The sequence below is a fragment of the Odontesthes bonariensis genome, chromosome 21 (assembly GCF_027942865.1).
Source record: "Odontesthes bonariensis isolate fOdoBon6 chromosome 21, fOdoBon6.hap1, whole genome shotgun sequence".
In the NCBI taxonomy this organism is placed as follows: Eukaryota; Metazoa; Chordata; class Actinopteri; order Atheriniformes; family Atherinopsidae; genus Odontesthes; species Odontesthes bonariensis.
Genome location: NC_134526.1, coordinates 305,214 through 327,936, shown reverse-complemented (window position 1 = coordinate 327,936; position 22,723 = coordinate 305,214). Strand labels below are relative to the sequence as shown.

The window sequence follows — 22,723 nt, the reverse complement described above, 5'->3', positions numbered from 1 at the left end:
GATCTGAACCCAAACCCTAAACCTGACCTGAGTCCAAACTAAACCCGACCTGAACCCAAACGAAACCCGATCTGAACCCAAACCCTGAATCCAAACTAAACCCAATCTGAACCCAAACCCTGAATCCAAACTAAACCCAATCTGAACCCAAACCCTGAACCCAAACTAAACCCGATCTGAACCCAAACTAAACCCGATCTGAACCCAAACCCTAAACCCAACCTGAACCCAAACTAAACCCGACCTGAACCCAAACCCTGAATCCAAACTAAACCCGATCTGAACCCAAACTAAACCCGATCTGAACCCAAACTAAACCCGATCTGAACCCAAACCCGAGCAGGGAGGAGGTCTCCCAGTCCAACTGTTTAATGAAGTTAATGTATCCAAAGTGTTTAAATGCAGTAATTAACGGTACACATGCATCACTACGAGTTACGCTGTGAACATCTCCGGCTTGGTCCATCACTGCTGATGAGAAAGCATTGTTTGCTAGCATCTGCTGCTAGCTTACAGCTACATGCTAACCCGCTTCCCTCTGGGATCAACAGAGGATCTATCTGTATTTGCATGGTACAGAATGTCTGTATTTGCAGGATGTGAACACTGAACACAAAGACGAGGTCACACAGGAACTGCTGGAGTTTATTCAGACAGTTAAATAACCAGAGAGAGCATGCTGTTAGACTGGGACTGACGCAGCATCAACAGCTGTTTACATGTTTCTTACTTTAGTATTTTACAGATTCTAACTGATGACTTACAGCAGACAGTTTGTAAGGCAAACAGATGAGGCGTGGGGGGGTGGGGGGTGGGGGGGGGGGGTTCCTGCTGCAGCCAGAAAGCTTCGGCCGCACCAGAAGAAGAAGAGCGGCGCTGCTTCTGTCCTGAGACACAAGAAATAACAGCTTCTGGGCCACAGGACGTAAAATATGGAGTTTTTTTAATGGAGTCTGGTGGGAAGAAGCTGTGGAGCAGAGTTAATATGCGAGTTTAAAAATGAAAAATGGGGATTCAGACCGAACATCTGCTCTGAAACGATGAAGGTCGACAGCAGCAGGAGGTCCGAACTCCAGGAAGCTAAAGGAGGGAGGTGCTGGAATCAAGTCTGAAAGGGACATTATTACAAGAGAATCCATTTTTAATGTTCTTCTTCTTCACGTCTTTTATTCTGAAGAAAATCCATTTTTACTGTTCTTCTTCACCTTTTTGTAACCTTTTCTCCTTTTTCTCGTCTCTTATTCTGAATAAAATCCATTTTTACTCTTGTTCTTCTTCACCTTTTTGTAACCTTTTCTCCTTTTTCTCGTCTCTTATTCTGAATAAAATCCATTTCGTCACAACTTTAACTTTAACTCAGACGTTTGTTTTCATCTCGTAACATTTGACAGTTTCAGAATATTTTGACCTTTTTCATGTTTTTTTTTCCTTGAAACGTTTTCATCAGACTTCACCTGAAACCTGTTCAAAAGAAAAGCAGCGAAATAAAATGTTTCCATCGTCCGGCTGAATCCTGGAGATGGTTTCACACGTTAGAAGGACGAGTCCGTCCCGTCACCCCCCAGCCGCCGACATACCATCAGCTGACATCACCGGGTGACATCACCGGGTGACATCACCGGGTGACATCACTGGGTGACATCACCTGACCTCAGGTAAGAATCTCTTCAGTCCAACTTGGCACTTAAAGAAGACCTGATCAGAAACTGGACCCCGTCCCTCAGAAACTGGACCCCGTCCCTCAGAAACTGGACCCCGTCCCTCAGAAACTGGATCCCGTCCCTAACCCGACTCATCAGCTCAGGTGTCCTCTGATGATGATGATGATGATGATGATGATGATGAAGAAGCAGGTGAGTATTTACAGTTTCCATCCTCACACACACACACACACACACACACACACACACACACACACTGGGTACAGAAACTGGTTTCAGTTCTGGGACTCCTGAGGTCCAGATCCAGTTTCAGACTTTAACCCAGTTCCTGGTCCTGGTCCTGGTCCTGGGGGTGTCTGAGCTCAGTGTGGGTTTGTTTCAGAACTTTTCTTCTTGAGAAGTTAAAGTCACTTTTTCTGTCCTGCAGGTTCATCATTTTTCTTTTCTGGTGACGTTTGAACGTCTCCATCAGTTTCATCTCCTCCCATCAGACAAACTCTTCTTCTTCTCCTCCTTCTTCTTCTCCTCCTCCTCCTCCTCCTCCTCCTTCTTCATCTTCTTCTTCTTCTTCTCCTCCTTCTCCTCCTCCTTCTTCTTCTTCTTCTCCTCCTTCTCCTCCTCCTTCTTCTTCTTCTCCTCCTTCTCCTCCTTCTTCTCCTCCTCCTCCTCCTCCTCCTCCTTCTCCTCCTTCTTCTCCTCCTTCTCCTTCTCCTCCTCCTTCTTCGTCTTCTTCTTTTTCTTCTCCTCCTCCTCCTTCTCCTCCTCCTTCTCCTCCTTCTTCTCCTCCTTCTCCTTCTCCTCCTTCTCCTCCTCCTCCTTCTCCTCCTCCTTCTCCTCCTTCTCCTCCTTCTTCGTGTTCTTCTTCTTCTTCTCCTCCTCCTTCTCCTCCTCCTTCTTCGTCTTCTTCTTTTCCTCATTCTTGAACAAAAAGTGCAGGTGCAGAAATAAAAGTGATAAAATTGAAGAGAGGACCAACATCTCTGATCTTCCTCCCGTCATCACGCTGCTCTCTGACTGGTCCGTCTGTCGTTTCTTCGGCCAATTGGCTGTAAGCGTAGATGAGTCGGCGATGGAGAAGGTGAGGATGATGTAGCTGGTGTGTGTGTGTGTGGTCGTCTTCCTGCTTCACCTCCCGACCGGAGGCAGCGGAGGAGCTCCTCTCATCACTGGAACAAACAAACAAACCACAATACATTTTTTATTTGGAGAAAAAATCATCAAAAAGTTCTGATTCTGAAATGTTTTTATTGAGATTCCATCATTAAAGGAAGTTGTTGAGCTCTGAACTCAGCATGTGTGTCACTGATACCCTGAACCCGACCTGAACCCAAACCCTGAACCCGACCTGAACCCAAACCCTGAACCCGACCTGAACCCAAACCCAGAACCCGACCTGAACCCAAACCCAGAACCCGACCTGAACCCAAACCCAGAACCCGACCTGAACCCAAACCCAGAACCCGACCTGGACCCAAACCCTGAACCCGACCTGGACCCAAACCCAGAACCCGACCTGGACCCAAACCCTGAACCCGACCTGGACCCAAACCCTGAACCCGACCTGGACCCAAACCCAGAACCCGACCTGAACCCAAACCCAGAACCCGACCTGAACCCAAACCCAGAACCTGACCTGAACCCAAACCCTGAACCCGACCTGAACCCAAACCCTGAACCCGACCTGAACCCAAACCCAGAACCCGACCTGAACCCAAACCCAGAACCCGACCTGAACCCAAACCCAGAACCCGACCTGAACCCAAACCCAGAACCCGACCTGGACCCAAACCCTGAACCCGACCTGGACCCAAACCCAGAACCCGACCTGGACCCAAACCCTGAACCCGACCTGGACCCAAACCCTGAACCCGACCTGGACCCAAACCCTGAACCCGACCTGGACCCAAACCCAGAACCCGACCTGAACCCAAACCCAGAACCCGACCTGAACCCAAACCCAGAACCCGACCTGAACCCAAACCCAGAACCCGACCTGAACCCAAACCCAGAACCCGACCTGGACCCAAACCCTGAACCCGACCTGGACCCAAACCCTGAACCCGACCTGGACCCAAACCCTGAACCCGACCTGGACCCAAACCCTGAACCCGACCTGAACTCAAACCCTGAACCCGACCTGAACTCAAACCCTGAACCCGACCTGAACTCAAACCCTGAACCCAAACCCTGAACTCAAACCCTGAACCCGACCTGAACCCAAACCCAGAACCCGACCTGGACCCAAACCCTGAACCCGACATGGACCCAAACCCTGAACCCGACATGGACCCAAACCCTGAACCCGACCTGGACCCAAACCCTGCATCCGACCTGAACCCAAACCCGACCTGAACCCAAACCCTGAACCCGACCTGGACCCAAACCCTGAACCCGACCTGAACTCAAACCCTGAACCCGACCTGAACTCAAACCCTGAACCCGACCTGAACTCAAACCCTGAACCCAAACCCTGAACTCAAACCCTGAACCCAAACCCTGAACTCAAACCCTGAACCCAAACCCTGAACCCGACCTGGACCCAAACCCTGAACCCGACATGGACCCAAACCCTGAACCCGACCTGGACCCAAACCCTGAACCCGACCTGGACCCAAACCCTGAACCCGACCTGGACCCAAACCCTGAACCCGACCTGAACTCAAACCCTGAACCCGACCTGAACTCAAACCCTGAACCCGACCTGAACTCAAACCCTGAACCCAAACCCTGAACCCGACCTGGACCCAAACCCTGAACCCGACCTGGACCCAAACCCTGAAACCGACCTGGACCCAAACCCTGAACCCGACCTGAACCCAAACCCTGAACCCGACCTGAACCCAAACCCTGAACCCGACCTGAACCCAAACCCGACCTGGACCCAAACCCTGAACCCGACCTGAACTCAAACCCTGAACCCGACCTGGACCCAAACCCTGCATCCGACCTGAACCCAAACCCGACCTGAACTCAAACCCTGAACCCGACCTGAACCCAAACCCTGAACCCGACCTGGACCCAAACCCTGAACCCGACCTGGACCCAAACCCTGCATCCGACCTTAAACCGGACCTGAATCCAAACCCTGAACCGAACCAAACCTGAATCCAAACCCTGAACCCGTCCTGAATCCAAATCCTGAATCCAAACCCTGAACTTGTCCTAAACCCGACCTGAATCCAAACCCTGAACCGGACCTGAATCCAAACCCTGAACCGGACCTTAAACCGGACCTGAATCCAAACCCTGAACCGGACCTGAATCCAAACCCTGAACTCGTCCTAAACCCAACCTGAATCCAAACCCTGAACCGGACCTGAATCCAAACCCTGAACCCGACCTTAAACCGGACCTGAATCCAAACCCTGAACCGAACCTGAATCCAAACCCTGAACCCGACCTGAACCCAAAGCCTGAACCCGACCTTAAACCGGACCTGAATCCAAACCCTGAACCAAACCTGAATCCAAACCCTGAACCGGACCTGAATCCAAACACTGAACCCGTCCTAAACCCGTCCGAGGTTCTGATGGGTTGTACAGAGACGGATCTACACTCAACCATGTCTACATGGAACTGAAGTGTAGCAGAGGTGGGCTCAGAGAGACTCTGTTTGCTTCAGACGCTGCTGAACGAACCAGGTGATGTTCGGTTCTGTTTGGACCACATCTGAGGCCCGAACAGGACTCAGAAACTGCGTGCTGCTCGGGCTCAGAGCGAGCGGCGGGTTCCTACCTCTGTTGGCCTTGCTCGGGTAGATCTTGGCGAAGTGTCGGTACTCGTCCGGAGGAGGAAAGTCGTCCAGAGGATGGAAGGAATACTTGGACTCAAAGTCGTCTGCAGGAAGAGAGAGAGATGTAATTTCTGCTCAGAGACTAACTGAGTGGAATGTGTGACGATGAGGAGAGAACGGAGGGATGAAGGGCAGCTGGAGGACACGGGGAGACTATCTGAGCCGATCGATCAGCTGAGAAACTGATCAGATCGGCTGAGAAACTGATCAGATCGGCTGAGAAACTGATCAGATCGGCTGAGAAACTGATCGATCGGCTGAGAAACTGATCAGATCGGCTGAGAAACTGATCGATCGGCTGAGAAACCGATCAGATCGGCTGAGAAACTGATCAGATCGATCAATAATCTGACGGGCAGGAAGACTCACCAACAAACGAGCGAGGAATGGAGGAAGAGGAGGAGTGTCCGTTACGGAAAGGAGGCGGGGGCGGGGGAGGAGCGGCGGGGGTGCGGGAGGGCGGGGGGGGGGGCTTTCCTCTGGCGGGCGGGTCGGAGGAGAGGGAGGGGCTACCATGTGTCCTGTACGGAGGAGGAGGCGGAGCTTCTCTGACCCCCGCCCGCGACGAAGACAGCTGGACGGGAACAGGAGGAGCTGCGGAGAGATCAATACAGGTGATCAGGACAGGTGATCAATACAGGTGATCAGGACAGGTGATCAGGACAGGTGATCCATACAGATGATCAATGTGCACCAGCACTAAAGTTAGGTGCACCCAAATTTTCAAACGCATTGCATTTAACACCGCAGTTTTACAGGTTCACTTTATTTATTTTTAATCGCTGTCCATATAGGCAATATTGACTTGTAAATGATTAACTAGCAATCTGGTCAAAATAAAGTTCTTTATTTGAAGCACAATTCTACAAACTAACTGAACTTAACTTACTAACTACTTACTGAAACTTTTAACGTTAAACTTGATTATCATCTGGGCCTCGTCCGATGATGTGTTTGCTGCTTCCTGCCGCTGAAAGGCAGCGGGGAGAGGGGACACTGAGCAGCTAATGTGTTTCATAGATGTGTTGTGCTTATCTGATGCTAGCTCCGGATGCTAGCTCATTATCTGATGCTAGCTCCGGATGCTAGCTCATTATCTGAAGCTAGCTCCGGATGCTAGCTCATTATCTGATGCTAGCTCCGGATGCTAGCTCATTATCTGAAGCAAGCTCCGGATGCTAGCTCCGGATGCTAGCTCATTATCTGAGGCTAGCTCCAGATGCTAGCTCCGGATGCTAGCTCATTATCTGATGCTAGCGCCGGATGCTAGCTCAATGTGGGAGGTTGATGGCTCCGTGTCAGAGCATTGGTTGTGATTATTTTCGGACGAATCAGGCCTTAACTTAACCAAAAAGTTGTCAATCGTTCTTTTCATCTTATCACCCGCGGCTACATCCACTGTTTATCTGACGAGCCGAGGTTCCTCACCTCTCTGTCTGACTACAGGATGCGCGTGTTCAAACGTACACACGCCAATCAGAGGGGGGTCCCGCCCTTCACCATCTCTGATTGGTTTAGACTACGATATGGGTCTAACGTGTCTGTTGTTGAACCACAGGGAGACTCATTTCAAAATGAAAGACACAAGACTTTTTTTTTTTTTCCCCTCGAACGGTGGTTGCACCGGTGCGACCTCAGATTTTTTTTAGTCGCACCATTGAGAAAATAGGTCGCACTCTAGGTGATCGATACAGGTGATTAGGACAGGTGTTTGTTTCTGTTATTTTTTTAAAATTTAAGATAAAAAGCAGAAAAATATTCAGAAAAAAGGTTGAAAAACAAAAATAAACTAAATCAATCACTTTGATCGGAAACATTAGAATATATTGATTTTAAATACATTGAATAAAAATCATTGATTTTAATGTTAAATAACTGGTGAAAGATCAAAGTATTAACTTTAAACCAAAGTAAAACAGAAATAAATGATAAGATAAATTATAATTAAAGCTAATATGAAGCAGAAAAATTATTTATTTTACATTAATTGTTTCTTTTCTCATTATGAAATGTATTGATTTCAGGGCTCCGTGAACACCTCACCTGCTCCTCTCGGTCCGTCTCTGACAGGCGGCGGCGGCCTGTTGGCGCCCTGCTGGGAGGGCGTGGGGGATGCTGGGGGAGGCGGAGGGGCGGGGCCTCTGGTGGGGGTGTGTCCTCCTGGTGAGGGGGCGGTCCTCTTGTTGCTGAGGGAGTTGTGGCGCTGCGGGAGCTCAGGCGCCGCCTCGCCGCCACCTGCTGGACCGTTAGTGGTGCGGTAAGGTGGAGGGGGCGGGGCCAGAGAGGAGGCGGGGTTTCCCCCGGAGGTGGGAGGACGTCTGCCGTTGCTAGGGGACGGGGGAGGCTTTGAGGGGAGGGGCGGCGTGTTGTTAGGAGTTGGTGGGAGGGGCTTCTCTCTGTTGTAAGAGGAGGAGGAGGGAGGGGAAGGAGCGTTACCGCGGCGACAGAGAGGCGGCGGCGGGGGCGGGGCGGAGGAGGAGTGCCTCATGCCGGTGGAGGGGGAGGAGGCTGCAGAGGAGGGGGCGGAGGGGGAGGGGGAGGAGGACAGGTTGGGGAGCGAAGGTCGCTGAGAGCGAGACGTCTCCGTGGGCGACGAGGCCTGAGAGGAGGGGCTCTCTGCATCGTCATGGCGATGGCTCGGCGGCCGTGGCGCTGCGGCCCGAGTGGAAGGAGAACGCCCCGAGGAGCTGTCTGCATCACAGATGAGGGCGGAGCATCAGAGGGTTCGTTTACAAACAACGCAACGTACAAACATCATCATCAGAATAAGATTCAGTAACAAGATCAATAATTAACACCCGATTAGGATCAATAATTTACAGCTGATTAGGATCAATAAAAACCTGATTAGGATCAATAATTTACAGCTGATTAGGATCAATAATAAAAACCTGATTAGGATCAATAGTTTACAGCTGATTAGGATCAATAATTTACAGCTGATTAGGATCAATAAAAACCTGATTAGGATCAATAATTTACAGCTGATTAGGATCAATAATTTACACCTGATTAGGATCAATAATTTACAGCTGATTAGGATCAATAAAAACCTGATTAGGATCAATAATTTACAGCTGATTAGGATCAATAATAAAAACCTGATTAGGATCAATAGTTTACAGCTGATTAGGATCAATAAAAACCTGATTAGGATCAATAATTTACAGCTGATTAGGATCAATAATAAAAACCTGATTAGGATCAATAATAAAAACCTGATTAGGATCAATAATTTACAGCTGATTAGGATCAATAATAAAAACCTGATTAGGATCAATAATAAAAACCTGATTAGGATCAATAATTTACAGCTGATTAGGATCAATAATTTACAGCTGATTAGGATCAATAATTTACAGCTCATTAGGATCAATAATAAAAACCTGATTAGGATCAATAATTTACAGCTCATTAGGATCAATAATAAAAACCTGATTAGGATCAATAATTTACAGCTGATTAGGATCAATAATAAAAACCTGATTAGAATCAATAATAAAAACCTGATTAGGATCAATAATTTACAGCTGATTAGGATCAATAATAAAAACCTGATTAGGATCAATAATAAAAACCTGATTAGGATCAATAATAAAAACCTGATTAGGATCAATAATTTACAGCTGATTAGGATCAATAATAAAAACCTGATTAGAATCAATAATAAAAACCTGATTAGGATCAATAATTTACACCCGATTAGGATCAATAATAAAAACCTGATTAGGATCAATAATTTACACCCGATTAGGATCAATAATAAAAACATAATTAGGATCAATAATAAAAGTAAAATTGAAAAGCAGTAAATCGTAGAAATAAAATTTAATCACTAAAAAGAATAAAAGAAAATGTCCTGACCTCCCATTGGCCTCAGTTTGGGAACTCCGCCCGTGAACAGGCCTCCGATTGGTGGAGCCGAACCTGAGGGGCTCCCCGCTGCGCTGCCATTGGCTCCTGCAGCTGCTCCACCTCCTTTGGGCTCTGAGAACCACAACCATTGGACAGGTGAGCGAAGGCTGAGGGCGTGATGTCACTGCTCACACTACGATGATGTCACTGACGTGATGGATGAGTGTGAGGTGAGATGCAGGTGAGGACAGGTGAGGACAGGTGAGGTGGGATGAGGTGACATGAGACTTAAATTAGGTGTTTACGCTCCCACGCATTTCCGATGACATCATCGCCAGCACAACACACAGTCGAAAACACATCGATTATAATCAATGACATCACAGGTGGGCGGGCTGCACAGTCATGAATAATTAATTAACCTGACCAACATTTTATTCCTCAGACATTTCATCAGGCAGGAGTTAGAGGACACATTGATTAACAGGCAGCTCACAGTGGTCGGTTAGGCTCCTCCCCCTCCCTCTAGGAGGCCCCTCCCTCTCTGAGGCTCCTCCCCCTCCCTCTCTGATGTGCTTCTTCTTAAATTCTTTTATTTTCTTGACATTAAAAGAAGTTTTGAGTCACAGGAAGTATTCTGTGATAAACGCCGTGTTAAAAGTATGTGGTATAAAAAGTATGTAGTACGTAGTATGAAAGTATGTAGTATGTAGTATGGAAGTATGTAGTATGTAGAATGGAAGTATGTAGTATGTAGTATGGAAGTATGTAGTATGGAAGTATGTAGTATGGAAGTATGTAGTATGTAGTATGTAGTGTGTAGTATGGAAGTATGTAGTATGGAAGTATGTAGTATGTAGTATGCAGTATGTAGTATGGAAGTATGTAGTATTTAGTATGCAGTATGTAGTATGGAAGTATGTAGTATGGAAGTATGTAGTATGGAAGTATGTAGTATGAAAGTATGTAGTATGAAAGTATGTAGTATGTAGTATATAGTATGTAGTATGGAAGTATGTAGTATGTAGTATATAGTATGTAGTATGGAAGTATGTAGTATGGAAGTATGTAGTATGGAAGTATGTAGTATGGAAGTATGTAGTATGTAGTATATAGTATGTAGTATGAAGTACGGAAGTATGTAGTATGTAGTATGGAAGTATGTAGTATATAGTATGTAGTATGGAAGTATGTAGTATATAATATGTAGTATGTAGTATATAGTATGTAGTATGGAAGTATGTAGTATGTAGTATGGAAGTATGTAGTATGAAAGTATGTAGTATGTAGTATGGAAGTATGTAGTATATAGTATGTAGTATATAGTATGGAAGTATGTAGTATGTAGTATGTAGTATGGAAGTATGTAGTATGTAGTATGGAAGTATGTAGTATGTAGTATATAGTATGTAGTATATAGTATGTAGTATATTGTATATAGTATGTAGTATGGAAGTATGTAGTATGTAGTACATAGTATGTAGTATGTAGTATGGAAGTATGCAGTATGTAGTATGGAAGTATGTAGTATGTAGTATATAGTATGTAGTATGTAGTATGGAAGTATGTAGTATGTAGTATATAGTATGTAGTATGTAGTATGTAGTATGGAAGTATGTAGTATGGAAGTATGTAGTATATAGTATGTAGTATGCAGTATGGAAGTATGTAGTATGTAGTATATAGTATGCAGTATGTAGTATGTAGTATGGAAGTATGTAGTATGGAAGTATGTAGTATGCAGTATGGAAGTATGTAGCATGTAGTATGTAGTATGTAATATGGAAGTATGTAGTATGGAAGTATGTAGTATATAGTATGTAGTATGGAAGTATGTAGTATATAATATGTAGTATGTAGTATATAGTATGTAGTATGGAAGTATGTAGTATGTAGTATGGAAGTATGTAGTATGAAAGTATGTAGTATGTAGTATGGAAGTATGTAGTATATAGTATGTAGTATATAGTATGGAAGTATGTAGTATGTAGTATGGAAGTATGTAGTATGTAGTATGGAAGTATATAGTATGTAGTATGTAGTATATAGTATGTAGTATATAGTATGTAGTAGGGAAGTATGTAGTATGGAAGTATGTAGTATATAGTATATAGTATGTAGTATGGAAGTATGTAGTATGGAAGTATGTAGTATATAGTATATAGTATGTAGTATGGAAGTATGTAGTATGTAGTATGGAAGTATGTAGTATATAGTATGTAAGTATGTAGTATGTAGTATATAGTATGTAGTATATTGTATATAGTATGTAGTATGGAAGTATGTAGTATGTAGTACATAGTATGTAGTATGTAGTATGGAAGTATGCAGTATGTAGTATGGAAGTATGTAGTATGTAGTATATAGTATGTAGTATGTAGTATGGAAGTATGTAGTATGGAAGTATGTAGTATATAGTATGTAGTATGCAGTATGGAAGTATGTAGTATGTAGTATATAGTATGCAGTATGTAGTATGTAGTATGGAAGTATGTAGTATGGAAGTATGTAGTATGCAGTATGGAAGTATGTAGTATGTAGTATGTAATATGGAAGTATGTAGTATGTAGTATGGAAGTATGCAGTATGTAGTATGGAAGTATGTAGTATGTAGTATGGAAGTATGCAGTATGTAGTATGGAAGTATGTAGTATGTAGTATATAGTATGTAGTATGGAAGTATGTAGTATGGAAGTATGGAAGTATGTAGTATGCAGTATGCAGTATGGAAGTATGTAGTATGTAGTATATAGTATGCAGTATGTAGTATGTAGTATGGAAGTATGTAGTATGGAAGTATGTAGTATGCAGTATGGAAGTATGTAGTATGTAGTATGTAGTATGTAATATGGAAGTATGTAGTATGTAGTATGGAAGTATGCAGTATGTAGTATGGAAGTATGTAGTATGTAGTATGGAAGTATGCAGTATGTAGTATGGAAGTATGTAGTATGTAGTATATAGTATGTAGTATGGAAGTATGTAGTATGGAAGTATGGAAGTATGTAGTATGTAGTATGGAAGTATACGGTTTCGAACACAGCCATTGTTACCATGTGACCATATGACCATGTGACCATGTGACCATTGGGCCATGTGACCATTGGGCCATGTGACCATATGACCATGTGACCATGGGACCATGTGACCATGGGACCATGTGACCATTGGGCCATGTGACCATGTGACCATTGGGCCATGTGACCATATGACCATGTGACCATGTGACCATTGGGCCATGTGACCATGTGACCATTGGGCCATGTGACCATATGACCATGGGACCATGTGACCATTGGGCCATGTGACCATATGACCATGTGACCATGGGACCATGTGACCATATGACCATGGGACCATGTGACCATGTGACCATGGGACCATGTGACCACGGTGAGCTGCAGGAATAAAGGGGGTTGGACCTCAGAAGGATTAATTTCCTGCTGTGCAGCCCCTCTGAGTCATCGGCAGACATTTAAACTAACAGCAGCCGTCAAGAGGCTGCAGCATCTGTTGAAGCAGCCGCTCCACCACCTGTCCACCACCTGCTCCACCTGCTCCACCTGCTCCACCTGCTCCACCTGCTCACACACACCACAGTCTGACTGACAGCATGTAACCACAGTGAGTCCGAACACAGATACATGAAGGAGCGTCGCTGCAGTCGCAGTAAAGATGGACAGAGACAGCAGATCATGTGAGGAGGAAACAGAAACAGACACCACCAGCTCCACCAGCACCACCTGCTCCACCCGTCCTGACACTCTGGGAACACGTGTGTTTGCTGACATACACATACACCTCAGATATTTGTGACTGAAGGTAAGAAGAAACTTTTCCACTAGCTCTACACGGCTCGCCACGGCTCGGTTTGGTTGTGTTTCCATTACACTTGGTGCCTCCTGGACGTGGGCGGGGTCGTGGTAACACGGCTGCGCGTGCTGCTGCTCACCCCGCGGCTTTCTGTCGCACAGAAGGCAAGAGAAGAGAGCCAGAGAAGACTCCTGGCCGCCAGACAAAACAGTGTTGAAAAGTACCGGAGAGTTTTGTTACGAGCTTCAAAAAGACGACGTTTGGAGGTAAGCTAACGGTTGCTAACGCTAGCTTTTGTTATCCGCGTCCAGTGACGACACTCGTCGCCCAATCAGTGGAAGGCAGTCGGCTGACGTCACGTTTTAGTAACGCTTCGGCCCGCTTGGAACCAGAGCTGAGGTGATACGGAAAATCGTCCCGGTTGAAGGTACGGCGTGCTAGTGAAAACACGCAAGAGCGCACCGAGCCGAGCCGAAGCGAGCTGGTGGAAAAGCGCCATAACATGTCCCCCCTCAGAATCTGACCCGTCTCATGGAAGCACAGTTACTGCTTTTTAGACTTTAGGGTATCTGTACTTCTGCCCTGATTTCACCGCACAGTAACTCAGACGGTGCGCCGCTCTGTCCCCTAACTGATAAAACCTGGAACTGACACACCAAGAGAGCAGAAATGTTTATATACGCAGTGCCGACTCATCAGCGCCCCCTCTGAGCAGCGACTCGTCAGCGCAGGTCAGACTGAGCGTTCTCCGTCTCTGTCTGATCACATGATCCGTGTGTGGGATCAGCTGGTTACAAGCGGTCAGTCAGAGGTCGGCGCCCACCTCAGAGACGAATGAGGAGTTTTCTGTTTCTCTTATTAGTCGGGTCACAATGTGAGCTTCTGTGACCATCCTCTGGCAACAATGTTTTGATGATTGATTTGACCTCTATGGACCCTTTAGAAAAGATTTAGCTCCCATGTCCCTCCCAAAAATCCCGGCATTTTTTTGCTAGAGAGCCCAATTCAAAATGGCGCCCGGCGCCATCTCTAAAAAATAACTTTTGAAAAAACAAAAAAGACAAAGTCGCTAAATCTGGCAACAAAGTTGCTAAATCTGGTCACAAAGTCGCTAAATCTGATAAAGTCGCTAAATCTGGTGACAAAGTCGCTAAATCTGGTCACAAAGTCGCTAAATCTGATAAAGTCGCTAAATCTGGTCACAAAGTTGCTAAATCTGGTGACAAAGTTGCTAAATCTGGTGACAAAGTCGCTAAATCTGGTGAGAAAGTTGCTAAATCTGGTGACAAAGTCGCTAAATCTGGTAACAAAGTCGCTAAATCTGGTGAGAAAGTTGCTAAATCTGGTGACAAAGTTGCTAAATCTGGTGACAAAGTCGCTAAATCTGGTGAGAAAGTTGCTAAATCTGGTGACAAAGTTGCTAAATCTGGTCACAAAGTCGCTAAATCTGGTGACAAAGTTGCTAAATCTGATAACAAAGTTGCTAAATCTGATAACAAAGTTGCTAAATGTGGTGACAAAGTTGCTAAATCTGGTGACAAAGTTGCTAAATCTGATAACAAAGTTGCTAAATCTGATAACAAAGTTGCTAAATCTGGTGACAAAGTTGCTAAATCTGATAACAAAGTTGCTAAATCTGATAACAAAGTTGCTAAATCTGGTGACAAAGTTGCTAAATCTGATAACAAAGTTGCTAAATGTGGTGACAAAGTTGCTAAATCTGGTGACAAAGTCGTTAAATCTGGTGACAAAGTTGCTAAATCTGATAACAAAGTCGCTAAATCTGGTGACAAAGTCGCTAAATCTGGTGACAAAGTTGCTAAATCTGGTCACAAAGTCGCTAAATCTGGTGACAAAGTTGCTAAATCTGATAACAAAGTCGCTAAATCTGGTGACAAAGTCGCTAAATCTGGTGACAAAGTCGCTAAATCTGGTGACAAAGTCGCTAAATCTGGTGACAAAGTCGCTAAATCTGGTAACAAAGTCGCTAAATCTGGTGACAAAGTCGCTAAATCTGGTAACAAAGTCGCTAAATCTGGTGACAAAGTCGCTAAATCTGGTGAAAAAGTCGCTAAATCTGGCAACAAAGTCGCTAAATCTGGTGAAAAAGTCGCTAAATCTGGCAACAAAGTCGCTAAATCTGGCAACAAAGTCGCTAAATCTGGTGAAAAAGTCGCTAAATCTGGCAACAAAGTCGCTAAATCTGGTGACAAAGTCGCTAAATCTGGCAACAAAGTCGCTAAATCTGGTAACAAAGTCGCTAAATCTGGTGACAAAGTCGCTAAATCTGGTGACAAAGTCGCTAAATCTGGTAACAAAGTCGCTAAATCTGGTAACAAAGTCGCTAAATCTGGTGACAAAGTCGCTAAATCTGGTAACAAAGTCGCTAAATCTGGTGACAAAGTCGCTAAATCTGGTAACAAAGTCGCTAAATCTGATAACAAAGTTGCTAAATCTGATAACAAAGTTGCTAAATCTGGTGACAAAGTTGCTAAATCTGATAACAAAGTTGCTAAATCTGATAACAAAGTTGCTAAATCTGGTGACAAAGTTGCTAAATCTGATAACAAAGTTGCTAAATGTGGTGACAAAGTTGCTAAATCTGGTGACAAAGTCGCTAAATCTGGTGACAAAGTCGCTAAATCTGGTAACAAAGTCGCTAAATCTGATAACAAAGTTGCTAAATCTGATAACAAAGTTGCTAAATCTGGTGACAAAGTTGCTAAATCTGATAACAAAGTTGCTAAATCTGATAACAAAGTTGCTAAATCTGGTGACAAAGTTGCTAAATCTGATAACAAAGTTGCTAAATGTGGTGACAAAGTTGCTAAATCTGGTGACAAAGTCGCTAAATCTGGTGAGAAAGTTGCTAAATCTGGTGACAAAGTTGCTAAATCTGGTCACAAAGTCGCTAAATCTGGTGACAAAGTTGCTAAATCTGATAACAAAGTTGCTAAATGTGGTGACAAAGTTGCTAAATCTGGTGACAAAGTTGCTAAATCTGGTAACAAAGTTGCTAAATCTGGTAACAAAGTCGCTAAATCTGGTGACAAAGTTGCTAAATCTGGTGACAAAGTCGCTAAATCTGGTGACAAAGTTGCTAAATCTGGTGACAAAAGTCGCTAAATCTGGTGACAAAGTTGCTAAATCTGGTGACAAAGTCGTTAAATCTGGTCACAAAGTTGCTAAATCTGATAACAAAGTCGCTAAATCTGGGGACAAAGTCGCTAAATCTGGTGACAAAGTTGCTAAATCTGGTCACAAAGTCGCTAAATCTGGTGACAAAGTTGCTAAATCTGATAACAAAGTCGCTAAATCTGGTGACAAAGTCGCTAAATCTGGTGACAAAGTCGCTAAATCTGGTGACAAAGTCGCTAAATCTGGTAACAAAGTCGCTAAATCTGGTGACAAAGTCGCTAAATCTGGTAACAAAGTCGCTAAATCTGGTGACAAAGTCGCTAAATCTGGTGAAAAAGTCGCTAAATCTGGCAACAAAGTCGCTAAATCTGGTGAAAAAGTCGCTAAATCTGGCAACAAAGTCGCTAAATCTGGCAACAAAGTCGCTAAATCTGGTGAAAAAGTCGCTAAATCTGGCAACAAAGTCGCTAAATCTGGTGACAAAGTCGCTAAATCTGGCAACAAAGTCGCTAAATCTGGTAACAAAGTCGCTAAATCTGGTGACAAAGTCGCTAAATCTGGTGACAAAGTCGCTAAATCTGGTAACAAAGTCGCTAAATCTGGTAACAAAGTCGCTAAATCTGGTGACAAAGTCGCTAAATCTGGTAACAAAGTCGCTAAATCTGGTGACAAAGTCGCTAAATCTGGTAACAAAGTCGCTAAAACTGGTGACAAAGTCGCTAAATCTGGTAACAAAGTCGCTAAATCTGGTGACAAAGTCGCTAAATCTGGTGACAAAGTCGCTAAATCTGGTAACAAAGTCGCTAAATCTGGTAACAAAGTCGCTAAATCTGGTGACAAAGTCGCTAAATCTGGTGACAAAGTCGCTAAATCTGGTGGTAACAAAGTCGCTAAATCTGGTAACAAAGTCGCTAAATCTGGTGACAAAGTCGCTAAATCTGGTGACAAAGTCGCTAAATCTGGTGACAAAGTCGCTAAATCTGGTGGTAACAAAGTTGCTAAATCTGGTCACAAAGTCGCTAAATCTGGTGACAAAGTTGCTAAATCTGATAACAAAGTTGCTAAATGTGGTGACAAAGTTGCTAAATCTGGTGACAAAGTTGCTAAATCTGGTAACAAAGTTGCTAAATCTGGTAACAAAGTCGCTAAATCTGGTGACAAAGTTGCTAAATCTGGTGACAAAGTCGCTAAATCTGGTGACAAAGTTGCTAAATCTGGTGACAAAAGTCGCTAAATCTGGTGACAAAGTTGCTAAATCTGGTGACAAAGTCGTTAAATCTGGTCACAAAGTTGCTAAATCTGATAACAAAGTCGCTAAATCTGGTGACAAAGTCGCTAAATCTGGTGACAAAGTTGCTAAATCTGGTCACAAAGTCGCTAAATCTGGTGACAAAGTTGCTAAATCTGATAACAAAGTCGCTAAATCTGGTGACAAAGTCGCTAAACCTGGTGACAAAGTCGCTAAATCTGGTGACAAAGTCGCTAAATCTGGTGAAAAAGTCGCTAAATCTGGCAACAAAGTCGCTAAATCTGGCAACAAAGTCGCTAAATCTGGGGACAAAGTCGCTAAATCTGGCAACAAAGTCGCTAAATCTGGTAACAAAGTCGCTAAATCTGGTGACAAAGTCGCTAAATCTGGTGACAAAGTCGCTAAATCTGGTAACAAAGTCGCTAAATCTGGTGACAAAGTCGCTAAATCTGGCAACAAAGTCGCTAAATCTGATAACAAAGTCGCTAAATCTGGTGAAAAAGTCGCTAAATCTGGTGACAAAGTCTCTAAATCTGGACACACTGATTGTGAGGCGTAGTGGGCTTGTAGATGGGCTATTTTCACAATGTTTGCCTTTTCTTATATTATTTGACAATTTGGCCAATGTTTTAGCATTGTTGATGATTACTTTGAATGCAGTGATGGTCTTTTACTTTGAGAGTCCTTACATTTAATTATTTTTTAGAGATTTTGGGGGCTAAATCTTTTCTAAAGGGTCTGTAGAGGTCAAATCAATCATCAAAACATTGTTGCCAGAGGATGGTCACAGAACCTCACATTATGACCCGACTATATTGTCAGAGATGTACCCGCCGCCCTGCTGACGCCAGGTCAGGTGACATCATCCTGTTTGGCCCCTCCCCCTGTGGACAGGAGCATGGCGGCTGTGTGAACCTGCCGCAGCCTCCTGCAGCCCTAGGATCAGAAGGTTGTGGTCTTACTCTGGAGGGACAGAGCGGCGCTCTGACCTCTGCCCGTCCTCTTCGGCTCCTGGCACGGCGCCCCCTGCTGGCCGGCCTGGCTCGGTTGCTGGTGTAGGTACTGGTATAAGCGAATGTATGGGTGCTCTGTGGGAGGTGTGCTGCTCTTTGGTGTTTGAGTCTTACTGTCGAGCAGCGGGGCGCTGCGGTCGTTCACCACCGCCACCTTCCTCAGATGGGTGCCTCTGCAGATGTCCGACAGCAGAGCGCCGCGGCCTTTGGCCTCGTCTCTGCTCAGCTTTGGGGGGCTGGTGTTGGCCTGCGGGGGGGAAACACCGTCAGTCAGCAGCAGCTTAAACCCACTGCTGCAGAGATGGAGGCGGAGCTTTAACTGCTGGGATGCAGCGCTCCTCTCTGTTAGCTTCCTTCTGTTCTCTGTTAGCTTCCTTCTGTTCTCTGTTAGCTTCCTTCTGTTCTCTGTTAGCTTCCTTCTGTTCTCTGTTAGCTTCCTTCTGTTCTCTGTTAGCTTCCTTCTGTTCTCTACTATCTTCCTTCTGTTCTGCGCTAGCTTCCTTCCGTTCTCTGTTAGCTTCCTTCTGTTCTCTGTTAGCTTCCTTCTGTTCTCTGCTAGCTTCCTTCTGTTCTCTGCTAGCTTCCTTCTGTTCTCTGCTAGCTTCCTTCTGTTCTCTGTTAGCTTCCTTCTGTTCTCTGTTAGCTTCCTTCTGTTCTCTCCTAGCTTCCTTCTGTTCTGCGCTAGCTTCCTTCCGTTCTGCGCTAGCTTCCTTCCGTTCTCTGCTAGCTTCCTTCTGTTCTCTGCTAGCTTCCTTCCGTTCTCTGTTAGCTTCCTTCCGTTCTCTGCTAGCTTCCTTCTGTTCTCTGTTAGCTTCCTTCTGTTCTCTGTTAGCTTCCTTCTGTTCTCTGCTAGCTTCCTTCTGTTCTCTGCTAGCTTCCTTCTGTTCTCTGCTAGCTTCCTTCTGTTCTGTTAGCTTCCTTCTGTTCTCTACTAGCTTCCTTCTGTTCTGTTAGCTTCCTTCTGTTCTCTGTTAGCTTCCTTCTGTTCTCTACTAGCTTCCTTCTGTTCTCTGTTAGCTTCCTTCTGTTCTCTACTAGCTTCCTTCTGTTCTCTGTTAGCTTCCTTCTGTTCTCTGTTAGCTTCCTTCTGTTCTCTGTTAGCTTCCTTCTGTTCTCCGCTAGCGTCCTTCCGTTCTCTGCTAGCTTCCTTCTGTTCTCTGTTAGCTTCCTTCTGTTCTCTGTTAGCTTCCTTCTGTTCACCGCTAGCGTCCTTCTGTTCTCTGCTAGCTTCCTTCTGTTCTCTGTTAGCTTCCTTCTGTTCTCTGCTAGCTTCCTTCTGTTCTCTGCTAGCTTCCTTCTGTTCACCGCTAGCGTCCTTCTGTTCTCTGCTAGCTTCCTTCTGTTCTCTGCTAGCTTCCTTCTGTTCTCTGCTAGCTTCCTTCTGTTCTCTGTTAGCTTCCTTCTGTTCTCTGTTAGCTTCCTTCTGTTCTCTGCTAGCTTCCTTCTGTTCTCTGTTAGCTTCCTAGCAGAGAACAGAAGGACAATTTTTAACAATCTTTGTTATCTCAATCTGGCTCCCCTGTGCTGGCCTTGGCTGCCAGCTGCAACTTCTCCTGGATGCTATGTAAACAGACGCTCTGCCCTATGTGCTCCCTGCCTTCCTGAGGACACCTGTGGAAACTGTTTGGGCTGGTTGATAAACTTTCCATCGCATTATCAAGGACAATGGCCTCTGAGACAGTGCTTCATGGACTTACTTTCACACACTCACACATGCTCAATGATTAACATACGCAATTCCCACACCTCCACGTCTCCCTTGTTTTGTTTTTATGTTGTCTGTCTGGATGGGTGTACTGGAACTGCTTGTAATTTAATAAAGTATTTTGAATTGAATTGAAACTACCCAAGATGCAACGTAACGTGACGTCGCCGATCGTCATTTCCTGTCAAAACGGCAGTTTCAAGCTAGCTACAACGAGGGTAGGTTCACTTCCTGTTTTCAAAACAAAAGCACCAATTGTATGGTAATGGCTTTCCCTATGATAAAAGGCAACGGGTATTTTATTTTGTGAAAATAACCGGAAGTGCGTTGCTCACTACGGCTAGCTTTAGTAGCGCCGAATTCGTGGGAACAAAATTGTAAACAGCCGGTATTTTGTCAGGTTTTCAACACGTTGGGGATCTAAACGACTACTTTCTGGCTCGGGCAGGAGCGAAATGCATTGTGGGTAAACGCTCTGCATACTGTCTGATCGATGAGTATGCAGTATGGAAGGATGCGGTTTCGATCACAGCCAATGAGAAGCGAAAGATGAAGATGATGAAGATGAAGGCAGCTTCTCACCTGGTTGAAGGTGGGGGGAGGGGGGGGTCCCACAGGTGGAGGAGGAGGGGGGGGGATGGGCATCCTGCTGCAGGTACAACACACACCTGATCACCTGGGACACAAACACAGTGAAGATTAGAGAGAAATCTGGACCAGGACCAGGACCAGCACCAGCACCAGCACCAGCACCAGGACCAGGACCAGGACCAGGACCAGCACCAGCACCAGCACCAGGACCAGCACCAGGACCAGCACCAGCACCAGGACCAGGACCAGCACCAGCACCAGCACCAGGACCAGGACCAGCACCAGCACCAGGACCAGCACCAGCACCAGGACCAGGACCAGCACCAGCACCAGGACCAGGACCAGGACCAGCACCAGCACCAGGACCAGGACCAGGACCAGCACCAGCACCAGGACCAGCACCAGGACCAGGACCAGCACCAGCACCAGGACCAGGACCAGGACCAGGACCAGCACCAGCACCAGGACCAGCACCAGGAGCCCTCAGCCTGAGGAGGCTAAAAGGAAACAGGGTCCAGGTCTCAGAGTAAAACCTGGAACAAATCTAATCCACATGAGGACTCTGGAGCTCAGATGAAAACCAGACCCTGCTGGGTTCAAACTGGTCTGAACAGGACCAGATGCACAGGTGGATGCTTTTCCTCCATGTGGACCACTTCAGACCAGGTCCAGAACTAAACCATCACATCTGGACCAGATCCTCACCAGGCCTGTTTCCAGTGTCTGAAACCGTGTTCTGGTTCTGCCGTTTCCATCAGACCAGGACCAGGACCAGGTCTCACAGTCCTTACATCAGTCAGACCCGGACCCGGAGTCCCTTAGATCAGTTTAAAGTCTTCCTGGCCTCTAAACACCATCTTAGGTGATAAAAGGAAAAACCAGCTGACTGACCCATTTTTAACCAAACGGACCTCACTGATCCGGGTCTGTGGTACAGATCCTGGACTCTATCAGACCTGCAGATGATGAACAGCCACACTGAGGTCTCTGTTAGTCTGTTATCAGTCCGTTAAAACCGGTTAAGAACTGCGTTTCCTCTGCTGTGAAGCAGCTAGCTCGGTTAGCTCGGTTAGCTTCGTGGCTAACATTGGCCTGGATCTCTGCAGGATGCTGAGATGCTAACGCTTTAGCTTTCAGGGTTCAGCTCATCTCCAGATGTTCGCTGTGATAAAGAACATCTGTCCGGACAAACACTCACAAACACACCGAACCGAACCGCTCCGCGCGGATCACAAAGCTTCCACCTTTTAATACGCAGAGTTAGCAGATGAGCTAGCTCTGCTGCTAGCTTCCCGTTAGCATCATCAGCAGGTGTGCAGCATCCCCGCCCCGCGGCCCGACAGGTGAGGGGATTCGGTCCTACCTGTGAGCAAACAGCGTCCCTCTGGAGCTTAGCTCATCCTCCAGGTGTCTGTCGGCGGGTTTTCTGGGTTCCACCTCCGGCTGCGTTCTCATAGGACCGTTAGCTCCTCCGTTAGCCGCTAGCTGTTAGCATCTGTGCTGCGGAGTCAACACGGGAGCACGTGATCTGAACAGAGAGCGAGCGATGCTGCAGCTGCTGTATGTCGTCACAGCTACGTCATCATCACAGCCATTATGGCTGAACATTATTATTATTTATTTTAATCTATTTATTAACCCTAAATATTATTATTATTCTCATAATTATTATTATTATTATTATTAATTACATCCTCAGTTCTTTATGTTTTATATAAGAATAGGAAGATGTTTCCATGGTAACAGCTGCAGAGATTCACTGAAACATGTTCCAACATGAACATAAACCCAGAATCTGAGGCAGAACCAGAGTTAGTTCAGTTCTGAGCAGCTTTAAAGGGAATATCTGCAGATTATTTTGGTAAAATGTCCCTTTTTTAGTTTTAGTTTAAGCAAACTGTTCTG

General features: G+C 45.4%; 1 protein-coding gene across 2 annotated transcripts; it reads right to left on the bottom strand.

The window, feature by feature from the left end:
• Nucleotides 1-2,738: 2,738 nt before the first annotated feature.
• Nucleotides 2,739-22,349, bottom strand: wipf2b (WAS/WASL interacting protein family, member 2b). Of its 2 annotated transcripts, none has more exons than XM_075453800.1 (8): nucleotides 22,182-22,349; nucleotides 20,810-20,903; nucleotides 18,472-18,769; nucleotides 9,319-9,441; nucleotides 7,498-8,145; nucleotides 5,824-6,048; nucleotides 5,397-5,498; nucleotides 2,739-2,827 (listed from the first exon to the last, which is right to left on the bottom strand). In XM_075453800.1, the coding sequence occupies exons 2-8, from the start codon at nucleotides 20,870-20,872 to the stop codon at nucleotides 2,787-2,789; spliced, it is 1,500 nt and encodes a 499-aa protein (XP_075309915.1). In that variant the 5' UTR covers nucleotides 20,873-20,903; nucleotides 22,182-22,349; the 3' UTR covers nucleotides 2,739-2,786. The 2 variants fall into 2 exon arrangements, with proteins under 2 accessions (XP_075309915.1, XP_075309916.1); XM_075453801.1 differs by having other exon boundaries at nucleotides 18,637-18,769.
• Nucleotides 22,350-22,723: the final 374 nt, after the last annotated feature.

What these genes read in the sequence shown, in the direction of transcription:
- wipf2b (XM_075453800.1), bottom strand. Translation starts at nt 20,872, where the DNA reads ATGCCCATCCCCCCCCCTCCTCCTCCACCTGTGGGACCCCCCCCTCCC. An exon ending in CTCCCCCCACCTTCAACCAG is followed by an intron (nt 18,770 to 20,809) that starts GTGAGAAGCTGC and finishes TCCCCCCCGCAG; the next exon opens with GCCAACACCAGCCCCCCAAA. An exon ending in CATTCCTCGCTCGTTTGTTG is followed by an intron (nt 5,499 to 5,823) that starts GTGAGTCTTCCT and finishes CTCTTCCTGCAG; the next exon opens with ACGACTTTGAGTCCAAGTAT.